Source organism: Prinia subflava (assembly GCF_021018805.1).
Source record: "Prinia subflava isolate CZ2003 ecotype Zambia chromosome W unlocalized genomic scaffold, Cam_Psub_1.2 scaffold_32_NEW, whole genome shotgun sequence".
Taxonomy (NCBI): domain Eukaryota; kingdom Metazoa; phylum Chordata; class Aves; order Passeriformes; family Cisticolidae; genus Prinia; species Prinia subflava.
In genome coordinates this window covers 1,115,984-1,139,924 of record NW_026960609.1, presented here as the reverse complement: position 1 = coordinate 1,139,924, position 23,941 = coordinate 1,115,984, and the positions used below count along the sequence as shown (strand labels likewise).

General features: G+C 39.7%; 1 protein-coding gene across 1 annotated transcript in view; it reads right to left on the bottom strand.

Moving 5' to 3' along the window:
- LOC134565063 (protein phosphatase 3 catalytic subunit alpha-like) overlaps positions 1-23,941 on the bottom strand; it is a 223,718-nt gene that overhangs the window by 19,714 nt on the left and 180,063 nt on the right. The window contains exons 6-9 of the mRNA XM_063424439.1: positions 23,046-23,185; positions 15,941-16,018; positions 14,051-14,145; positions 2,132-2,257 (exon numbers count right to left, since the gene is read on the bottom strand). Coding sequence (XP_063280509.1) covers positions 2,132-2,257; positions 14,051-14,145; positions 15,941-16,018; positions 23,046-23,185 — 439 coding nt within the window. The remainder of the gene's footprint in view (positions 1-2,131; positions 2,258-14,050; positions 14,146-15,940; positions 16,019-23,045; positions 23,186-23,941) is intronic.

Below are 23,941 nucleotides of genomic sequence, written 5' to 3'. Positions count from 1 at the left end.
ATAGAGGATTTCTTTATTTATCCAGGTTTTGGACACTACTTCCAGTACAACAAAGCATTAACCTTTGTAAGATGTTCTTGGTGTCCCTTGAATTCCAGGACAAATAGACCAGACAGTGTACATTCCTTAGAGGAGGAACTATTCTATATTCAATAGTTACATCATTATTGGAGAATTCAGACTATATTCAGCTTGCTTACTTTGCAACTTGGACACAAAAGGGTCAGCCACAGGCTGTCCCTACCCTGGTTTAATTTCTTTCCAGGGAGACAACTGTGAGAGACTAACCAGAGAGCAGAGTAAGAACAGTGAAAAAAACAACCCTGGCTAAAATCAAAACCAAGGAAATGCAACTCAGAGAACAAAAAAGCCAAAGTTACGAGGTAAAATGTGAAGCAATTAGCAGATTAAGAAAAACTTCACTACACCTACATGTAGTAAGCAACATTAAAAGTGTTACCAGGCTTGTCTAGCCTTGTACTAGCTACACAGGTTGAAATTTTAAACATTTTAGTGAAGTAATTATTAAAATTCTCTTCTGTGGCTACTATGAAGGCTTGGAAAATTAGAAGGGTTGGACAAAGCTAGATTTTTTTCCCTACTTTAGTGAAGCATTTAATATTTTTCTTCAACAGTGTTAGTGGAAAGACTTTCCACATTAACAACAGCCAGTGAAGCTAACAGCTTCCAACCTTGGTTGGCCTTTGAGGAAAAAAATCTATATTAACAAAAGGAAATAAATAACAAGTTGTGTAGAACTGCAACTCTTACATCCTTGAATATTGTTTTGCATAGAAAGGCAAATACTGATTTCACTTCTTTGGGCTCTAAAATTTCCAAGAAATTTGTAAGTGTGACCACTGGAAGACATAAAGGAGAAAAAAACACCATCAAGATGTTAAGAAGAATGAGGAACACCATGGTCTCAGAACCACAACAATTCTGACCTGAGCAGGCTGCTGATGGGAAGCCTCTGAAAAAGCAACCTTACAGAACATCTTACAGGACTGCAGTGTGTGGGGAGAACACACCCAACCTGAAAACAACCTGCCTGAGTTTATGGCCAAAGAAAATGAAAGCATTTTATCTGCTTCACAAAAGTCTACAACACGCGTCAGTAAGGATTATGTAATGTCTCCATTAGTGCAAACAGCTGCCTGTTCTTTGTTGATCCCTGCTTCATTGTCTATCTGCTTTGTTCACAGAGACCTGAGGTGTCTCACCAGCAGCTTTCCTCAAACAAAAGAGTAGCTCAAAACAAAGCTTGCCTATTAAGAGAGAACTGTTATTCCAAGCAGCTTTTAAGAGTTTATTAGAGTTTTCTGGCAGTAATTGCTGTTGCAGCAATACTCTGTAATGGATGGATCAAAGCAAGCTTCATCTCGGGCACTGAATAAATGACTTGGGGTTTAGGCAATTTGTGTTCTGTATTCATTTAATATGCTAGGCCAAAGTGTTTTCATGCCTTTTGTGCGCTTGCCATTCATAGCATGAAGCTGCATTTAGGCAACACCAAGAGCATCAGGTTTCAATAAAATATCATTTGTCTTCTTTAGACTCTTCTTGCCAGCAATGAGGCACCACAGCCTGTGCAGAGAAGGGGTTGAGGACCAGGTTTTCCTTCCTACTGGCATCCCTCTGCTCTCTCCAAGAACAGTTAGCCAGACTGGGTCTTAATATCACCAGCTCTGTGTTTGCTGATGAAAAAGCAACCCACCTATAAAGGTAATGTGAGTAAAGATGTAACCCCATGTAGTGGTGTCTGTTGAGATGTCCATTCAGCAGTAAGCAATATCCAAGGGAATGTTCAAGAGCGTATAACGGAAAAACAAATCAGAATTTTGTTAGGTGAATGCACCTATGGCCTGCAATGTCATAAAATCTATTTCTGCAGCAGAAAGATAATGGCATCATCACCTGGAAAGAGTGGAAATTATAAAAAAATATGAGAAGTGTGATTAACCACTGGTAATTGCTTGCCCCAGTCAGGTCCATTTCTACAACTTTGTACTCAAAAGCAAGACATCTGTCTTCAAATTATTCTTGCCCTTTAAAATAAATGAGGCCACATGCACAGTGACTAAGAAACAATTTTGCAGTTTTTACAAACAGAAGTGATTTACATACATACCCTTCTCCCCAACAAACGGCAAGGACCAGGTAAACACATCCATGAAGTTTGGAAGCCAATACGGATGAGGGGAGCAGTTGAACTGCCTGATATTCATAACGTTGTTCTCGTATTTCAATACTGCAGCTAGAAGGGCGAAAGAAAAGAAATAAGAGAGACATCAGCCATGTGTGTGACTGGCTACCAGACCAGGACCACTGACAGCATGCACAGCCCACAGAGCTGCTCACTAGCTTCCACCCACTTGATCCAGTGGCACCACCTGAATGCTAGTTACAGTAGCATAAAGCCTCACTGAAGTGGAAATCCATTTTCAGTCTGAAAGCAGGGTCAACAGCTTCCCCTGCTGCTAAGATGGGCTGGTAAGTGAATTAGTATCTCTGAGTAGTCAAGAACATGACCTCTGGGATATGCCATCAGTGAGGAATGAAGCAGAGTACTCAGAGTACCCCCATTTCACAGTTATCTGAGCTCCTCACAACCATGCTTTGGAGATAACAGAAAAAAGCATTTATGACTTGGAGTCTGAGTGCTGCTCTTCTGATGGATATTTTCAACATACTTCATTCACAGTATTGTACAAGAGATGACACTTCTCACATTATGCAAACTCCAGGCACACAAGACTGTGCCCCCTATAATATGAATCAATACTAGTACAATTTGTCTTGCACCATTTAACATTCTCATAATTCTTATTAATACACAGATGACGTCTGTTCATAGGCAGAAATATAGATATTTATGCCACACCCACTTTTTAAAGCACTGCACCAAGTTCAGTGTTAACTTTTGTTATTGGACTTCAGGCTCATACCTGAAATAGTAATCTGAAAAGGTAATTTTGAGATTATCAAAGTGACATGAAATTCTTTAAACAATGCAGTTACAGGAGACTGCATGCAGGATATTTAATCAACACAAGCAACAAAAACAGTCAACACAAGAAGGTGTACCATTCTATGCTTTCTCCTTTCCTCCAGCCTTCACAATTCTGGCTCCCAAGGGAGGAATATAGTTCCAGGGACTGGTTATCACTTAATAGCCAGAAATAAAGTTGCACAATTGCAATGTGAGACAGCATTGTAGGAAATGCAGTGTTGGCTGAAGGGGATGAACATTTTCTTCTGATTATTTCTTTCTTTTCACTGTGTGTCAATCAAAGAAGAAACCTTTTTTTATGCAGTAGGCTGTTGCTTCACAGATATTTAATAGGATGTTAAATGTCTTCCATTTTGTGGTCAATGAGAGAGTCCAGAGTGATCTGGGAGTTTCTGAAACATATTCACTGTCAGACATAGAAAACAGCTTGCTAGCAATAATGAACTTTTGCCAAGCAGACACCCTCCATTTAAATAAACCACATTTGACTCTTGCCCATCTCTGTCTGACAACTGGCAGACATTGTGCTGCTCAGTAGAAGAAAAAATGGCTTAATACTGCTATTAGAAAAATGAGAAAACTAGTGTCAATGCTCTGAATATTTCCAACAGTTTTTGGTTGAAATCACACGCAGCAGATCGAAATTCATTCTTCTTCTATTAGTGACACAACTGCATAATAAAAATAAATAGTTTGTGGCTTTACAAAAAAAAAGAGTCAAAACCACACAAAAAGGATCACTTAATGGTTGTAAAGATTCATTTAGAAGGACTAAAACTTCAAATTCATCATCTTAGTGAGCTGAGGTAGCGCCCCTTCCCACTACTTCTTCAATTTATCTATTAAGTCTATTTCTAAATTCTGTGAAATTTGAATTAAAAATCATGTTTACGGGGAACTTTTAAAACTAGCCTCTGAAAAACCTGAACCCTATGCAGAACAGTTGCAAAACATAAAATTAAATAAAAATGGCTTTAGTTTGGTTTTCTTTGAAAGGAAGGCAATTTAAGATTTCTATAATAAAAATATCCTCACAACACCTTATTTATATACCTGAATACCTTACAGAACAAAGTTCCAATAATAGTATTTTAAAAAAATTCTCCCCTGTAAATGACTTGTACATCTCCTCAACAAATTACTTCAAAAAAACTTTATACAATAAAGCAGGGTAATAACAGAGCAGCTTTCTAAAATAACTCTCCTCTTTATAAATAAAGTAGGGTAGTTACCAGTACCACAAATACTTTTTGGCATTTTAAATTAAAAATCTGTAATTTACAACCACAATGCACACAAAATATTTTTATTAGGTAAGTAATGAAGATGATATTTAACATGAAGCAAATCAGCTGTTATGATTGTACAGTTCTGATTACTACTTAGTAGTCAGAAGAGGAAAACCTCCTCTGGATCAAGTAGAAAATGCTTCTCAGAAAACAGTAGGAGTTATCTGAGCTTATCTGCTCCCATGCTTTGTTTTGGTCATAGCTTTATTCTTCCTTTCTGTTGACTCAGAAAAGATTGGGCGTTTCACCTCAGCTTCATTCCTTAGTCCATGTTAGCTTGATGCCTAAGAAGCCACAGGAGAACTAGCAGCCCTGAAAGAGTATGCAGCTTTTGAAGGTTGTAAGAGTGTAGGTCACACAGTTGCTGATGGAGGAGACAGAAGTGGGATGGGTTCCTTTAGTTATGAAACCCATAAGAGAGGAAAACCTGACATCCTCCAACATTTGCTTATTATTCCAGGCTGCAACCTCAATACTTTTCTTTCCAAACACATACTCAGACAGATGCTAGTAGATCAAGCCACCAGCCATTATCATGTATAATCTCCAACCAGAGCAAGAATCTTATTTTATTATTCTTAACAGACACACAGACTTTAACCTAATTTTGATACTTGCTGTTGTAAATAAGTTTTAAAAGCTAGCATTTTGTGAAGATGTGCAGATAGCCCAAATGACATTACACTTCTTTCCAATGCTAGTAAGCTGAGATATTGGATGCTGAAATCATATCAGAGTGAAATGAAACAGTAATGAAGCAGGCAAAGGGCATTTGCACTGTTTAGCTTGAAGCATTTAACATAGCTACCCTAAGGCTGGAAATACGGGTGTTAAAAACTGTGGACGCAAGAAACCTCCTTCCTTTGGCTAGAAATGGATACAGCCCTTCTAATCTTTCCAGGGTTAGATACAGCAGCTAGTGCTGTACCTCCTTGGTCTCCCTCAGTTAAAGATGAGCTTGGAACAACTGTGTCACACCTGTCAGATCTGAGTGGATGTCTCAGACCTTCTGGCATCTCAAATGGCTCTTTAAAAGTTTATATATTTGGAGGTAGATTAAGGCCTGAAGCAATGTGAACAACAATAAACTGTGTGACAGTTCAGAATTTCTCAAAGACATTGCATATCCTGCTTCACGATCTGTCGAATCATTTTTCAGTGTAAATTCATTGATAACATTTCCATCAGAAAAAAAATAATAGAAAAAAAAAATGAGCTTGGTAGAAATACTACCCTGGAATATTTTTATTTAAGGAAAAACCTAAAAATATTTTTAGCAAACAATTTAACTAATATTCTTGTAATTTTCTTTCAGAAAACATCCTGCATTTAGAAAATGAATCAGTAATAAGTCCCTCAAATTCTTCAAACCTAAGAAAGAATTTCCATTTCTGATTTAATGCCAAATTAACTTCAGCATTAACTGTGCAATTGGGAACAGTGCCTTCTCAAGAAGAGTTGCTAAGTAACCATAGCATTTTCTGCCCAAGTCAGGTCAGGGATAAGGGTTAGTAAAATGCTCAAGGAGTTTACATATTATCAAAGGGCAAAAATTACTTACTATACAAGGTAATTGTCTAAATAATTTGGTACAGAAGTGAAGATAATTCTAGGTAACATATTTCCGTATAAAATGTTGAAGATTTTTATTTTACATGTGCAGCTGCATCTTGCAAAGAAACAGCGGAGTAACATTCAAGATTTTATCAACAGACTGCAAAAATCACTTTTGGCAAACTTCTCTGCATCAGCAATGAGATGGCCTCTATACCCTGACAACTCTTCTTTAAAAGCTTTTGTTTCTGTGACAAGAACTCATTACAGCAGCAGAGATAAGGCATTAAAGAAAACTGATAGGGCAAACAGAGGTTACATCTCTTTTCTTCCCCTCAAAGTGCTAATATTTCTCACAGATCATCCTTGTCTTTTTCCAGGTGAAAAAAAATTTCCCATTAAATCTATCTGGATCAGGTACATTTCTTCATGGGTATCCATGGTATACTTCATGCTGATACTTTACACACACTTCACTGATATATTACTTATGATACATTAATAGGCATACAGATTTACAGATGGTTTTAATTTTTCTATTATCCCAAACTCTCCTGCATACTTTCTTTTCCTGCTTTTCCTTTCAGAAACAACACATGTATGTTGCAGCATGTTGGAAGAAACTTCATGCTGGGGATTTTTTTGATAACTTTGGATTCTCTGGTGGTTCTGTCTCCACTACAAAACCTAGTCTAAAATGTTCAAAAGATAATAGTCTGTCTTTAAAGAGCAAGGTAAAATTGCTCACTCAGCCAAAAAGCACACACTTACTGAAGCAACAGCCAGATATGAAAATGTCAGTATTACCAGTGTTTTACAAGTAACTTTTCTGCCTCTGTAGAACTTTTGTAGAATATTTCACTTGATTTTTTTTTATTTTTTGGGGAGTGTGCATAAACAGCATTACAGCAAGCCCTAATTAAGGCATTAAGAAATTCTGAATGCAGGAATGAAAGTTGAGACACAATACAAGGCCAGATCATACCACAAGGTAACTTTTGGCACCCTCTTATTCTGTTGCTCTTGAGGATTTCTCCTAGTTATGGGCACCCTGGAACCCAGGGGTAAATCTGTACTTACACAACTTGCTCAGAATTTCTTGATCAGCACAGATGATCTCTGAGGCCCCGAAGTCACTGGTAACTACCACAATACAATTAACACTTATCTTCTTGCATAAGCTTTCTCTCCAGAAGCAGTAGTCTTAGAAGAATCACCAATGCACTGGTATTTCTTGTAACGAGTATTAATAATAATTTAAAGGATCTTTATGCCTTTTAATAAAATAAATGAAAGCAGAAATGTTTGAGAAAGCTATGAAGACACTGAACAGTAGCTCAGAAGTTGCCAAAAACTATATAAAAATTCCTTCCCTTTGCCAATGCTCTCCATTATAATGAATATGTGTCTTGGTTTGAGGGGAAGTGAGTTTTTCAAGAGGCTGTGGTCGAACCAATCAGTGGTCAGGCTTGAATGTTGTCACTTTTAGTGGCCACTGAGGGGTTGGACATGCCTCCGAGGACACAAGGGGTTAAAAGCAAGGACTCCCAGAGGGACTTCCTCTTTTCTGGCTCGGCTTCCAGGAGAGGAGCCACTTTTCCCTCCTCCCCTACCCAGGCTGGGTGGGGGGCCATGTGGCTGAGCTGAGGTAGGCCCGGGGCCCCAGGGGAGGGAAAGAGAGAGAACGGGACTGGAGCTGGGCCAGCCCCATCCAGGATGGAGGGGTGGAGAACTTTGGAGGTGCCTTCCGTCACATTCCCCCCCCCCCAAGGAGAGAGACTGCTGCTTCAGAATTTCGAACACCGGCAGCAGCCAGCAGCGAAGAAAGAGCAGGGGGAGGGGAGGGGAGAGGAGAAGTTCCCAGCTGTGTAAAGAGGTGCCGGTGCCGAGTCCGGGCCCCTGCTGGGAGCCAGGAACTGTTAACCCTTTCTTGGCAGAAGGAAACTTTTTCCCAGACATTGATTCTCATGGCTAGTGGTTTCAGAAGAGAAAGAGAAACAGCCTGGGACTGAGATGATAAAGTTAGAAGATGAAAAGAACCCTAGATGGGCAGAAATGGAGTGGCTGTTGAGCTGGACCTTTCTTGCATAATGTTAGCCATAGACTGAACTTGAGTCTCTTTTGAACATAAACTGCATTTGGGTGGATACAGCTGCCTCTGCTTTTGCTACAGTGACTGGCACTTTAAGAGTGGAGCAAACAGAGAAGAGAGGGGGAGGGTGTGGTGGCGCCCTCTGCCCTCAGGGAAGACCTGCTCTTGGAACCCTTGGCCCCAGGGGAAAGATGGGGAGAGCTCGACATGCAAGCATCCTTAAAAGAGCCCTATATGCAGCTTTGGCCCATGGACAGTGGTGAGAGCACTGGACATTGAAAAGAGAGTGTCACCCTGGCAGACTTCTCCGGGCGGTGCCACGGGTGACATGGAAACACATAAAGGGTGGACTTGTGTTTTCTGAGGAGCAGTCTGTGGTGCGAGAGAGACTCCTCTCTCCCTTGCTGAATTGAAGATGAGTTTTTTTGAGTGGTGATTGATTTAAAACCCAAGGTTTTAGTCTATGGAGGGTAACATGCAGGGGGTGGAAATTGGGGGAGGAGAAGAAAGCTTCTGGGAAGGTTTCATTTCTGGTTTTGTGTGTGTTTAGAGTTTTCCTTTCTATTTCTGTTCTTATGTAATGTAATAAAGTTTTGTTCTCTGTTTTCAAGTTTTGGGCCTGCTCTGCTCTGTTCTTGACCACATCTCACAGTAGCTCATTAGGAAAAACATACACTCATGGGTGCATTAACATCTGGCCAGTGCTAACCCATGACAATATGGAAAGAATTAGTAACAGTAATGGAGAAGGATAATAATGGCGAAAGGAGGACACAAGGCTCCCAATATCGAGGCAGTTTCTGAGTCTCTGAATCACCCCCTGAAAGCCTCTCTCCTGTCTCCATTAACTACAGAGGGAAGCCCTTACAGCAGCCTCCTAATTGAAAAACCTCACTTTGGCACCCAAAGCTGTGTGTGTGTGGCCTGGGGCTGTGACAGGACCCGCAGCCACGTGGTGCATGAGTAACACATGCAGCCTTCAGGAGGCCACAGCCAGGAACCAAAGGGGTTTGGAAAACTCCCTCCGGTGCCAGAATCCAGCGGTGCAAAGCCAGAAGAGGCTCCCATGGTGGGTCAGCACTGTGAGACAGCCCATGCGGAGGCTCCATGGCAGCATTATTAACAGCAGACACGCTGAACACAGGATTGTTTGGGTAGCTTATCTTCAGCCACTCCTGTCAAACCTTCTTTTACATTGAGATTGTTGCCTCCCTACTGTTGTTTGAGGACATATCTGATCCCAGATCTGATTCCATGGCTGCTCTCCAGCAGGGACTGAAGGAGCCCCTGGATAAAGTTGGCAAACAGGTCTACTCCAAAAGTGCTTTGAAGGAGCTCAAGGAACTGCATCTGCTTTAATGAGTGTGAGATCAACCTGGGGTAGAAAATGAGCATTCTTAGCCTCTTGCAGCTTTTTAAAAACTGTATACATCTTAAACAATACTACATTTAAAAATTACCTATTTCATGTCAGTGGGAGCTGGAGCCTCTCAGGAATTTAATCAGGGTGACTTTGTTGGCTGACAACCAGAGGAACACGAGAATGCATACTAGACAGGAAGGCGCTTACTAGTAGGAGAGTAACTCCTTTTCCAAGGATATAATTTGGATTACTGAAAAATCAAATTACAGAATTTCAGTAAAAACCCCCAGCGGAGTTATGTTGACGATATACCCGAGATCGTCAACGGGTGAACTGGGATGCAGTATCTGGCACACTGCCCCCCCCACAAAGTTCACACGTTTGCCTCGTTTGGGGCTCAGGTTTTATACACTTTATTTTGCCCCTGGCACAAGATTTCCCCACAGTTTCTTTGTTCCCAGGACTGGTTATTCGAATTCATAGTCATCATTGGTCGGTTGAAAAGATTTTCCTCCAGTAGTGCGAGGTGCCAATTTCGGGCTTCCCGTGGGTGAATGGAAAGGCGTTCTTTTCCGGAGATCCCGACAATGATGGTGCTCTGATAGCTCTGCTGTCCACAGGAGGAAGGACTGATTGCTTATCTTAATGTGTCCTCCTTTCTGATGCCAATGAAGGAGCCAGGATTTCGACAATTACTTGTCTTTTCCTAAATGGTAATTCTAGGGTGGTGCCTGCCTCGGGATCAGTGAATTCCAAGGCAGGCTGGAACTAAGGTTACATTTTCATATAACATATTTACAGTGGTTACTTATGTTTTTTAACATACCATAACCCATAAGAACACAAATTAACATGCCATGTTTTTTACAGTAACCAAACCTCCAAATGACCTGTAAAAATCAATCAGGTTCTGCACCAGTGCATGATAAGTCTGCTGGAGCAACTGTCCTTGTTATGAACAAATTTCCCGGTCGGGAGTGGCTGGCCTATCCCTGTCCTAGCTCCATAGCAAGACAGTCACTCCATCCCCCCAGAGGAAAACACAGAGCATCCATTAGCATATTAAAAGAGCTCTGAGCTCTCAGAATGCAACCCCACCCTCCTCCCAATTTGTGCCATCTCCCTGCCTTTTAGAAATATGGGGGTTTTTCCTTTTTGCAGAGAACCCCATAGCTGGGGTGAGGCTGCTGCCCCCGGGAAGCGGCGACCCCGCTGGCCGGCTGAGAGCTGTGGCTGATGTCGCAGCCCCTGTCCACGAGGAGACAGGCAACCCCCATCCCTGGCAGGGCTGAGCAGCCACCCTGCAGGTCCTGCATTCCTACATTAGCATGTTAAAAGCAAAGTGATTGTCCTAGCTATGCCTATTGTAATCGGGGAGCTTACCTAGTTTCGCCCCCCATGCTGCCTACTTGAGGAGGGCATATGCAAATAAGACGAACACACAGCACGATGGGAGAGAGTTCTTTGGGGATGAAAGGCACCCCAAAATGGAAGACTGGACACAGTGAAAAGATCCAGGTGGTGCCCTGGCCGAGCAAGGAGTGGATGCACCCCCCTGGCCTGGTTCGAAGACTCGCCATAATCTATTAAGAGTCTGAATGGAATGGGAGTGAGCCAGCTCAAGTGACTGAGACAGACAATAGGAAACTCTCGTTTTTCCCTGAGGGTAAAAGCGCTGATGTCTGTTATGCTGGACTTCAGAGATGGACCCCTCACCGCTCTGCCAGTGGTGAGGGGTCCGCTGGCAGAGCGGTTGACCAGAGAGATGATGGTTGGGATGAGGGATGGTTGACCAGAGAGAGCTTCTAGCTGTTCCTGTGGAGACAAGGACTTGGCACCTACTGCGGGCAGCTGAGTGAAGAACTGCAACAGCACCTGCTCCTTCAGATGGCTGCAGCAGTGTGGAAAACTCCAATCGGACTCTGCAATCCTGCTGATGACTTTAATAAAGAGCTGATATTAATAAAGGCATATGCCCTGTTCTTTTCAGTCCTGACAACACCTCTGGATGGAAATACCTTCCTTTTTCTCGTGAAATCAGTCAGAAACTGTGCTCTCAGTTAATTTATTTGCCGCAAACCAAGGAAGCCAACAAGTAGCTGTGTTTTGGACTGTTATAAATGACATGGGATAATTCGTGTTTTAAGAATATATTTGTAAAAGTATATGTGTATAAAATAAATATAACCAGCAAGCTGGGGTTTGCAATGGGAAACCTGGCAAACTCAGGCTTGTAAAAGTTGCTTTTTAGGGAGAACAAAAGCTGTGGCCAGGTGGAGTTGACAGGGAGAAGCACGGCCATTAACCAGAAGAAAAGGAGCAACTCTTTCTGAGCAAAGAGGACTGTTAAGTGCCCAAAGATACCCATCTCAGCAGCAGTACTGAAGGAGACACACCTCTATTCATCACATCCTGAATAACCAAAATTATTATTCACCTCTCCCCGAGAAAATCTATTTTGCAGCTGGGAGGACCAACTGAAAACCCAAAGTTATTATTCATCTTTCTCTGAAGAGCCTATTCAGAAAACGAGGCAAGAAAATAGGACAAAGAACTTTGGGTGCCGTGGGCGAAATAAAGTGTATTTAAGAGGGACCCCGGGACGAGTTTCCCTTTTGTGAACAGGGGAAGGTCACAGAGGCTGTGGCTACTGTTCACCCAGTGCCGATCCCCGGGTCATCAACACTGTACTTTCGATTGCTGGTTTGCCCAAAATTTTTGATTTGTAATTTGGTAATTAATAAAAATTATTTTATTAATTAAAATTGGCTCATATTTATAACAGGACTTACTCTATATGACAGTGGGTTTTTTCCTGAAGAGGGAAGCAAGCACCCAGAAACTATCCAGATAAAGATGTATGAGAAATGCAGCATGAAAAACTATGCATGATGTATTTTAAATGCTGAGTCAGTGCAATCAGTCACATGAAATAATGCATCACAACTTCTAATGAGAGAAAAGGAGGCAGATAAACTCAATGGAGATCCGTAACAAAGCTGCTAAAGGTCAGCCTCTGAATCTACAAGTTATATATTAAGCAGTGGCACATGGCTACTGATGTCACATCAGTGCTGATTGGCCTGAGCTGACTGAGCAGGTATCGCTGGCAGTGCACACCAACTCCAGCTGTGGCCACAGATAACCAGCACCTCTCAGCAAATGGTGCACAGCTTTCCATCAAAATAGGCTTTCCACCACATATAAGACCTGTCTGCCACAGAGGAACATTCTAGAACAAGAGAAATTACTCTCTCTTAGGAAATGGAGATAATAGAGAGCCATTTCTCTTTACCACTCAAACTCTGTGGTTTCAAAGTCAAAGTTTTGTACATTGTAAATTATTGCTTTCCATTTAACATTTGCCTTCAAGACAAAGTTTCACATAATTCACCCATTGCCTTCATTGCACAGAACTGCTTCCATGCCTAAGAAACAAAAGGTGAACACTTTCTACCACCTTCCTTGTACAGACTTGTGATTGCTCAGCCTTCGACCCAAAGCAGCCAACCAGGAGACTAAACACACTTCTCCACACTACAATGATCCCATCAAGAAAATGAACACATTCCTTACTTCATCCTGCACTTTTTAGGTTGCTAGCAGACCCCTACATCATTAAATTTTACAAAAGTAGCTACTGACAGTTCTGCTTGCATGGTTTTGCAGAATAACATTAATTTTTCCACAAGTTAACAGGCATATTGAAAAATCTGAGGTGTACAAACCCCATTATCTACCAGTGAAGTGTTTCCTACCCTTGCATACAGTTCATAACATAAAATCTTTCAGGTTATAGATTTTTTAATGCAAAATGATGCCTGAAGAAGCTTTCTTTTGCAAGTTTAAAAATAAGTATTGCTTGCTTCCTCTGCAAACAAGTATCCAGATTAAAAATATCTCTTTTCAAGAGAAACTGATCTCTTTGCAAGGGAGCAGCTTTCAAGAATATAATTGAGAATTATTTTACTTTGTTCACAGAAGAACACAAATAATTTTATCATTATGGGGACTAGGAGAAAGCAAACAATACTGTACTTTTCAAGATATAGGAGGACAGGTTTATTATAAAACTTCATTTTTAGAAACATGATTCTTTTTTTCCAGTTCATTAGAGATTTGCAGAAATGCAATAAATGAATAAATTCAGAGAAGCTGCAAAGACTTGTATTCAGTGGAGCCTTTATACAGTGACCAGCGACTCTTATTTCTGTAGTAACTTTTTCATTTTTTTGGCTATTTATATTTAATTTTCTACATTTTAGTGGTCAAGGATTAAAAAACCTAAAACGTAAAGGAACTCAGACATCCATCCCAGCTTTATCCATTCATGGTCTGTCAAAGTTTACCTGGCTAGACAGTTTGCACATACAAATTCCAATAATTTTATTGGAAAGAAGCAAGGAACAGCTAATTAATTATAAGGAACACTGGGCTCTAAACATTTCACCCAGAGCATTTTTTAATATACTTCTCTTAGTTAATAGAGCTGTTTTAAGTTTTGCTTCCTCTGTAACATTTACTTAATAACTAGTAGTCAAAATACAGAAATATCCTAAGGCATATTAAAATACACAGTTATGTTCAAAGCACACATCTGCCTGTAACAAATTTCATTAGGTTTGTATTATATAAGTGGAATGGTCATGAACTGATAAATAAAGGAATGAAAAAATATCAACACTGAAGAATAAACAGAAGTACAGTCTACTGTACATTAACAGGGATTAAATTCTTACCTTTGTTATTGTATACATCTAGATAGTTTGGTGCTGAAAAAATAGTGATTAGCGAAGGGAAGCCTGTTGTTTGGCTTTTCCTGTACATACGATACCTAAGAAGAAAGAGAAGATACTAATTACTACCCAGTGTTGAATGTATATTTGTCACTGACCACATAAAGGGCAAAAAACGCCTAGTATATTAGTGCTCTGGCTGTTAACAAATGACAAGATTGAAAAACACCCACATGAGCTATTTAAAAGCCACAGGAAAGAGGTCTTTCCTGCATACTTTCTCATTATAACCATTTGACATGACCAGGGATCCATGCTCGAAAGCTGTGTCTCTGAAATTCAGTGAAGCAGAGGTGGGTTTTGTTGTGAATTTGCTCAGTGCCCAGGACATTCCCAGACTTTCCCTCTGTGGGACTGCAGGTGAAGCAATCACCAGCAGGTGCCTTGGAAGGGTCCTGCCTTCAGCAAGGAAGTGCGAGTCCCCTGTGACATTCCCACTGCCTGCCCTCTCCAGGCATGGAAGCAATGGCAAATCCAGAGAACATGGAAGATGGGAGAAGGGAAGGGGAAACAGAGCATCTGATCCTTTCAGTGCTGTGTCTAATCTTATCCACTCTATTAGCCAGTTTATTAATGTCTGCATGTTTACATTACCTAACCTTACTACCTCATGAAAGGTTAAAGGCTTATTGGACCAACAAATAATCAGTCAAGCATTAAACCTGCAAGTAATTGCAAAGAAAGCATTCAAACAGTACTTAGACACAAGTACACCAAACACCGCTCTTTAGTCTCAGCTACAAGAAACCTAAGAATTTAGCAAACATCCACAAAAGTTGCACTGAAACTGTTGTATAGCTTCAATGCACTCTGTTCCACAAAATTTTATTTTTCACCCTTTACTTGAAAGTAATACAAGAAAAATTAAATTTCATTACCCTTGCGTATTTCATGCTAGGTATTTCTGGCATAGTAATAGCTTGCTTTTAATTGCATTACCATTTTGCAGTCATGACAATTCAAACATTCAGAACAGCTTTTTATATGCATAGTGAATATTGACCTTATTCCTACAATGCCGCTAATTTATCTTTTATTGCTATTCAAGTTGGGTAAAGATTCTACTTCCAAACAAACACAATAATAATAAATTATGCATGATATGCAAAGCTATTTATTCAAATTCCAATGCTTCATTAATATCTCACAAGTATGGTACATTTCAAATAAGAGGAATTTTTAAAGTAATTTTTTAAAGCAGCACAAAAAATTCTACCTTTATAATGGCAGTAGTTTCATGGGGAACCATCAACACCACCTGATGCCTGACCTGTACTGTTATTACATACAATGGCTTAGACTTCTTGAATTCATTAATGATACTCGTGCAGAAAATTTTACATGCCTATTGAGTTTTACAATTTTTTTTAAATGAAGTATAAAACCAGTAGGCCCAAAAGTTTCAGGTAGCTGAGAAAGTCTTAAAAGATGGCAGTTCTGGCCTTCGTGAGCCAAATCACTTCTCTGGCATCATGGCAATCAGTGTGTCAAAAGACTGGCACATTTGCAAACCTTTTTCTGAAATGAATTTGGTTTTCTTTCCATGTATGGCATCAAAAAAATTTTGGTCATTTTGTATCACTTAAAATCACTAAGGCTAAATAAGTGGCATATATAAGGATTCATTAAACCTTGTTACTCACTAATAATCACGTTAAAGACATTGTAATTCCAGTGTGTATTTTTTGTAGCATTAGAAAAAAGTGAGAGCTGTTGCAACTTATATTTTCCAGTTCATTCTCATTCATCTGCTCTTCCTTTCTGTGCTCTGTTTGGGAATGGTAGGCCATAATACATAAGTATTATTATTGCCCCCTCTCCACACGTACTTACCCAGCGTCCTGGGCTTCATGAGCTCGGAGTATGGATAACAAGTTATTGTGCTGTAGGAATTCACATACAGCAGGGTAACTGTTAGAAAAAAAGTAATAGCACCTGTTATGGCATTATCAGAAGCAGCACAAAGAGCTCTAGCTTTCAAAAAATGTTTCATAAAACACTCATCGTTCATGAAATCAGTGCCTGCTCTGCAGGCAGATTTCAGTAGAGACAACATCACCAGCAGTGTCTTTTTTAATCCCGTCCCATAACTGCTTGGAAAGGAATGCTAGAAACTGCAATTCATTACATAACAACAATCAGCCTATGGCTTGTCAGAAAAAAGGTACTTTCTTTTATTACTCCAAGATTTAATGTATTCCAAAAAGACAAAAGGTAATGCAACCATTGCTTGTAATAGAAGACTTCACTCACTGACTACTGTATGCAGTGGCTGCTTGTGGACACCAGAAAATAGGCTGGTTAAGGGGAAAGAGAGGGAAAGAGACAGAAAGAAAAACGGCAAATCAGTATTCAAATTGGGGATGCTTATCTTCCTGAACTTTATCTCCTTGATAAACAAATTATCTTTCCCCTTGGAAACTTAAAATCCTGTGACTTCTGAAACCCCAAAAATGTGCTTACTGAACACATCTGTGCTAAACATACTGAGCAAGAAAAAAAAAATCTCAACTATACATTATACAAAAAACTGCTGTCCCAGGCATAATTTCATGGACCACATCTTAAGAGCCCACTTGCAATCAGTTAACAGCCCCATCAGTTTCTAATTTCGTGCATGAAAAAGATGAAAACTTACACAATCCCCTTCCCCAGTCTAATGCATCATCTTCCTTTAGTTTATCCAAGAGAAATTATACTACTTGCTTCCAAACCTTCCTGGGTATTTTGAATGTGAAATGTCATTTGCAGCCAGAATCTACAAACTCAGTGGAATGCTATATTGCTGTTTCTGGACTTAAACCACCTAGCACATATTCTCAGATGCAGGTCTGGTATCTGGAATCGTCTAAAAAGATTGCCATTATAAAACAATTTACCCAAAATTATGTGGGGTATCGTTTTGGCAACTGCTGTGATCTCAAATGCTGACATGCTGCCATTCAAACCACTGGCAAATGAGAAATGATTTGCATACATTTCCTTTCATAATTAACAGTGACTAAATGTAGACTTATGGTACATTTTGTTTAGAATTTTTTACATTAACTTCTGAAAACTGGGGTCCATCATGAAAATCTGATAGACAGTTGATTATGTTCATTATCAGTGCAGCTGCTCAAAATGTCTAGGCTATTACTTTTTTTTCCTCCATAGTATTCTTTTCATCCAGTGTTAAGTACTGCTTTTAAAGAAGATATAATGAAGTGGTAAAAAATGCTCCTAAATAGATATGATAGGTTCTTCTTTCCATTTCAAGTACAAAAGTGGTGGAGTTTTTTATAGCTTAATTATCTTGTTCTTCATAAATCTGTGGAAAATAAGACTTCGGCTAGCAGAATTTGGCTGATTCTACAGGGCCCACACCTACAAAGGCAGAGATGTCACATAGTGCTCCATGCAAATTTACATAAAAAGAACCTGCCTGCCTTCTTTTCTTACAAGTGAATAGCATGGGACCTTCAATGTGCCAGCTGCCCTATTATCCAGACCACAACAAGCCATGAGAAGTCTATCTGGATATTTTATTTTGAAAAAGGCAAAGCATCTTGCAGGCATTTTTCTTGAGCTTCTTGTTGAAGCAGGGGCTGGGGAGAAGCACACTTTCCATCATTTGCAGCTTTTACATATGCTATCCAGCATTTCCTTAGTATCTGTGTGCTACAGATTAAACAGTATTCCTTAACACAAAAATGCATGTCCTAAAAAGCAGGTAAAAATAAGAAGTCCCACCAAGAGCCAACAAAACAGCCTATATGGAAAAAATTATCAGAAACAAACTTTTACAGAAATTACTTCTGCTTGGAAATCTTTTTTCTAATATTTTTTATTAAAATGACTGACTTGCAATCAAATTCCCTACTAGTTTTTCAGTGCTACCCTTCCAGAAACATTCTCTTCCTTGCCCTGCTTTGCAGAGCCCAGACTGTAATTCAGATGAGCCAGAAATTAAGCAGTTGGCCAAGAGAGAAAACAAACAAACAGAAATCCCCCACGCAACAGGCTTTTCCAGAGTCATGCTGATTCACGGAGGAGCGGTGACTCACAGAGAAAACAAAACAGCCCTCTGCTAAGATAGAGAGATGTTATTCCCCATGGAGTACTTGACTGTGATATTCCCTACTTGGGCATCTTCTTTTATTAACATGCCTCATGCATAGTTTACTAGTTCTGAGGTCTCTTTTGCATGATCGCTGATTACTTCTGGGCAGTTTTAAAAGAGAAGCAATACTTTGCTACCATGAACCAAGATGGCAAATGTTTTCAAACTGTTTTTCCACAAATAACTGGAAAAAATAGATGGAATTAACAATTTTTTTCATATCCCTCATCATGCCATTAAAAGAGAGGCATAAGCATTTCTTTCAAAAGAGAACATTCAAATTTATTCCAAAAGCTTCTGTAACATTACATGGACATATAAAATAGGTTTCCTGCAAAATCCATTGGCCTCGCACTTGAGTCTCCAAAGGCAAATGCTTTTGCTGCTGTGCTGTCCTAAGCAACTTTCAGAACATCCCTTTCCACCAGCTTTTGCTTCCTCTTAGCTGTGCTGTCTGCAGAGCTGCACTGGGAAGTGGAACAGGGAACTGCATGGGATTAGAACAAATAAACACATCTTCTTTTGCAGAGTCATTCTTTTAAAACTAGATGCTTTCCCAGGCCTGATGGAGCACAAAAGCAATTCTACCAGTGCATCTGGGAAGACCATGTGAGGGCAGCAGAAAGCTTCTGGTCTGGGAGAAAGAAGTGGGCAAAAGAATCAGTTTAAAATGCTAATACTAAAACAAACAAACAAACAAAAAACAACCATAAAAACCCCAAAAAACCATACATCTGTGCCTCCCACCCCGAGCTGAAACACACTACAGTCTTCAAAAACTTTCAGTAGACATTTCTTTAATCTTTGCATATTGACAAACTTAACTTGCATGTCAAGTACACCACTGAAATCATATGCTTAGGGTCAAAATTATTACTCTGTCCCAGAGTATCTGTAAGGTTGAACCATTTCACTGCTATCCAAGGCTGGCAAATGTTTCTTAAACACCTCCAGGGAGAGTGACTCCACCACCTCTCTGGGCAGTCATTCCAATGCCTGACCACCCCCTCAGTGAAGTAGTTCTTCCTGGTGTTCGACCTGCTTCATATAAAAATGCCTGACAGTTACTGTACCACTAGCTTATGAAAGAAGTGCAAAGGGTCATTGGCAAGATCAGTACAAATTGCTAAGTGCAAATAAATATTTGCTAGAAAAATTCAAGGCAAGAACTAGATAATCTGGTAAACAGGAAAATTTTTTACTGGCTGGATCAGCTGAAAAACTGTGTCTGTGGGTCTAATATCACTCTGGGACAAACTAATTCCCTCTTGTTTATAATATACTCTGAACACAACATTATTTTGGGTATCGATGAAAGAAAAGTTTAACTCATAATAAAAGAACAATTGAAACAACCAGCACTCCATTAATTATTACTACTTTTTGAGAAAATTGCATCAAACATGACCATGACTACAAAGGACATACAATTTTAAACTTCAGATAAGAAAAATGAAATCCCATCCCTATCACTTTTTGTTCTCCTTAAGGTACAGAAACTTTAATATATTTTCATGAATTCCTTATATTCCACAGTTAACATTTCACTTCGGCACTGTGCTATTTTAACAATCCTCAGGACAAAATGCTGCTAGATGCTAAAGGTGTGCATCAAGTGTTGACTCAGAGCACTTCTGAAAATCAGGCTGACTATTCTTTACATCTCTAAATGACAGGTTATGCCTATGGTTTCAAGATCTGACATTTTTCAACTAGCCACGGCACTTTCAAGAACTCTTACATAAAAGGATGTTTCTTGAAGAAATACTGGATCAGTTTGAAATTCAATAGGCTGTATGAGAGTGATCATGTAAGAAATGCAGTGAGAAGCTTGTCAGACTACTGTGAGCTACAGTCTTTATACTTTCTCGCATAAATAGCCCAACATTTCATAAATGGCTTTCGGCTGAATGCAGAGGATTTCATGCACTTCTGAGCTGGAAGGTCCAGTTAATATGGTGCATGCACAATTAGAAAACCACATTACTGTTATTTTCCTCACAGCATTTTTGTATTAGGAAATAACTTCATGTCAGAGCAAAGTAACTTGCAACTCGCCATTATAATTAACATCTCTGTTAAATAAAACTTATTTATTACAGATATTTCCTGCAATTGATTAGGAGATCTTAATCATCGAGAAATCCTTTCACTGATTCGCAGGCATGACTGAAATCTTCCTGACCTTTATTCAAAATCCTCATTGCTATCTTTTAACTTCCCTTTCTGGAAATGACTGAAGAAACCTAAGAAATTTTATTCAGTGAAGAATAAACACAATCATTCTATTAACTGGCATTCTTGAAGGAGGACTGAGTAATTCAATCCTTACTTTACAAGCCAAGCTGCCTGTTTAGGGAAATTTGTTCCTTTACTCAGGAAGTAACTAGAAAAGGCAAGGAAAATTAGACATTCCACACTGATGGATACCTTTTACACCAGGTATTATCATTAGGCAAGCAATTAGTCATCTTCCAGGGCAACCAGGTACTTCTTTTAAAAGGAATGCTCGCCTTTATATAATCTCAGATAATGTGACTCCAAGCTAGCCTTCTGACTGAATCATTAAGCAGTTATATGTCCCTCACACATGACCTGAAAATTAGCTGTCTTCTGAATAGTTCCTCTTCTCCTGAAACATGCACTTTTCTGAATATGCATCAGGACGCAGACTAGGTCTGATACATTTTCTGGAGGAAATAGATACATATATTAAAGAAATTTTATGGCAACTATATGGAGCAGACCTCTGAAAAAAAAATCTCCCAACCTAAAATCTAGAAGTTTCTACAGTATATAAGCAGCTTTGTACTTAAGCACAAGCCATGTCTGCCAGGCTATTCATGAGGGGAAATCACTATTATTCCCCATGTGTGCAGTGTCTGGGAGTCCCAGGTACACTTCAGCATTTGCTGCTGCTGAGAGGATGTCAGAGTCCAGGGCATCCCTCTGATCACCCTGGAGGGTCTGGGACCCTGGCAGAGGGGTCTGGGACCCGAGAAGGAGGTTTGGAACCTGTGCAAGGGGGTTGGAAACCTTGGCAGAGAGCCTGGGAGGAATTACAAGTCTCAAGAGTGTGAAATGAGTAGTAGTTAGTTTATCACAGGGTGAAAAAGTAGAATTTTGGGTTCCTTAGAATGGAGGCTGAAGAGTCAAGATGGAGGAATCACGGCGTGGACTTGTTCTTCTTCCTTCTTGTTCTTGCCCTCCATCTTCTGCAGTGCTGGGTCACAAGAGATTGGTTTAGAGTAGATATGACCTGTCTAGCATAGGTAGTAGGCATTGGTAATTATTTGTAAATAATAGACACGTAACATGTAGTATAAGAAGTCAAGACCCTCCCAGTCAGGAGGAGTTGCCATGAGTTCTCTGCCGCAGCAGGAACCTTGGCAGAGCACAGAAAGAACTATGAGATAAGAAAGAATAAACAACCTTGGAAAACCTGAACTGGCGACTCCTGATTCTTCTTCTGCTTCTGGCACAAGGTGTTTCAGAGGGCAAAGGACACTTTACCACCGAATCTCAGGGACAAGAACCCGAGAAGAGGATGAGAAATGGTTTTACTCATGAGACCATTTCTGCACAATTGTTTGCAGCAATTTGCCATCCCTCTCATGATGAGCCCAAACACCTCTATTGAGCATCTCCCAGACATCATGGACCCGAGCGTGGCCGTCGGACTTCCCCACCGGAGGCGGGTGCCAGCAGCCCAGGCTGCAGAGCAAACTGCTCTGTTCTAAGCTGGCCCCACGATGCAGCAACTACGGCTCCAAGAAGGGAGCAGAAAATCTCATTTCTGAACATCAAACCATCTGCTACCTTCCTGATAACGTTACCGACAAGGAGGTTGATTCCAGCGGCTCTGTCACCTGGTTGCTGGTGAAAGCCATTGATTTACTTTTGATATGTTACTAAACAGCTACAGTGAGTGTTCAAGGTGAGATTTTCTAAGGCAAGTGAAAGAGCTGGATTCCTCCCTTCTGCTGAGTTGAGAAAACTTAGATTTGTGTGTAACTAGCATGGGCTGAAGCAGAACTGCTTCACTTCAAAAAGTTCAACAACCTCTTAACATTTCAATAGCATCTTCACATTTCTCCTGAATAAAAATGGACTTTTAAATTAATATTTCACTGAATACACCTACTCATTTTGCATTTTAACCTCCTCCCCTGCTAGTTTTGCTACTCTGGTGCCCTTGTACATTGTTCTTAAATATCATAATTTAAAAAAAAGGCCCAAATTCCTTAAAATCCCCACGTTGTCAGAGGAAGGCAGATACATGTTTCTGTAAGAATATTACAGGCACTTGTCTGCATTTCAGATATTACTAAGTCCCATTTAAAAAATGCCCTTCAAATACTGAATTTCTTAAGAAGAATTATTCCCAAACAAAAAAAAAAAAAATCACTTGATCAAACTGAGAGAAAAAAAGCACCTCTGTGGGGGAAATCATAGTTTTTATTTACCCTGCAGAACAACAATAGGTAATCAGTTTTCCAATGCTGTCATCTTTCATTGGAAATTAAGTTTTAATTTTCAAACTAGAAAAACAGTTATGTACCCCTTTTTAAAAGTGACACATTCATTCTCTAACTTACAAGAACAGAAATAAGCAAAATACACAGGCTTTGGTGAATAAAATTAAGTGAATTAGAGTTTTTCCAATGTGGCATAAAAGAAGAGATTCAAATAAAGCAAGCATGAATTTTTCTGAAAACAAGGCTAGAAAAAAAGGCCTAATTACCCAAGCAGTGACACAAAGTTCAAGCAAACATTTATACTGCAAAACCAGAACCAGTTCACCAACAGAAATCTATTCAAAGTAGTAATAATCACCTGTAGAAGTATGAGCACCCCCTGACTGTGTTGTGAGTGAAGTGTTCCTGAGTCTTCTCGTTTCCAAAGTCCTCCAACGGGTCTGACCACAGGATGTCACACATAGGTCCATATGCAGGTGGTTCCTTGAATCGATCTAACTAAGAAAAATAGGAGACAAAGAAATACTAACTTCTTTCAGCTATATATCACAGAAAGATTGAAGCAAAATTACTATTTTTCAATCCATGAGCAGGTGAACAAGAGACTCATAGCAATCTGTTCTTCAGCTTTAAAGCAATGGAGTTTGACTAACAGCAAAACACTCCTTGCAAACATTGACAGGGCATAGAAGGAACAGATATTACTGAAAATTAAGAGATACAGTAGATTCCCACTCTACATGAAGTTTTCTTTGCTTTTATTTCGCCTTTTCTACTGGTTTTTGCAAGCATTCCAACAGAAAAAGGAGAATATAGTATTTCTGTATTTAATGATTTCTCAAACCTTAGAGCATTCAATTTATGTAAGTGGGGCACCTCAAGAAAATACAGTAGTTATTTCAAAGCAAGTGCCCATTTAGATTTATGTACATTTTCACAAAAAATTGTATCTAAGTTTCAAGACAATATCTCTGCATTACAGCATCTTGGCTTGACATTCCTGTTGCTCCAATAACCTCAACCCTAATTTAGAAGCTAAAAACTTCTTTCTGGTCTTACAATGGGTATTTAAAACTTCAAATGACATAGAATCACACCGCAAATAAGATGAAGTATAGCAAAATAATAAAATAATAAAAATCAGTATTCTCCCATAAGAACTCTATAATATAAAAACACCATGTGTTATCTCAAGAAATCTTTCATATAAGAACAGCCCTGTTAATATGGTGTATTAATAAGGCTTGCAGTCTG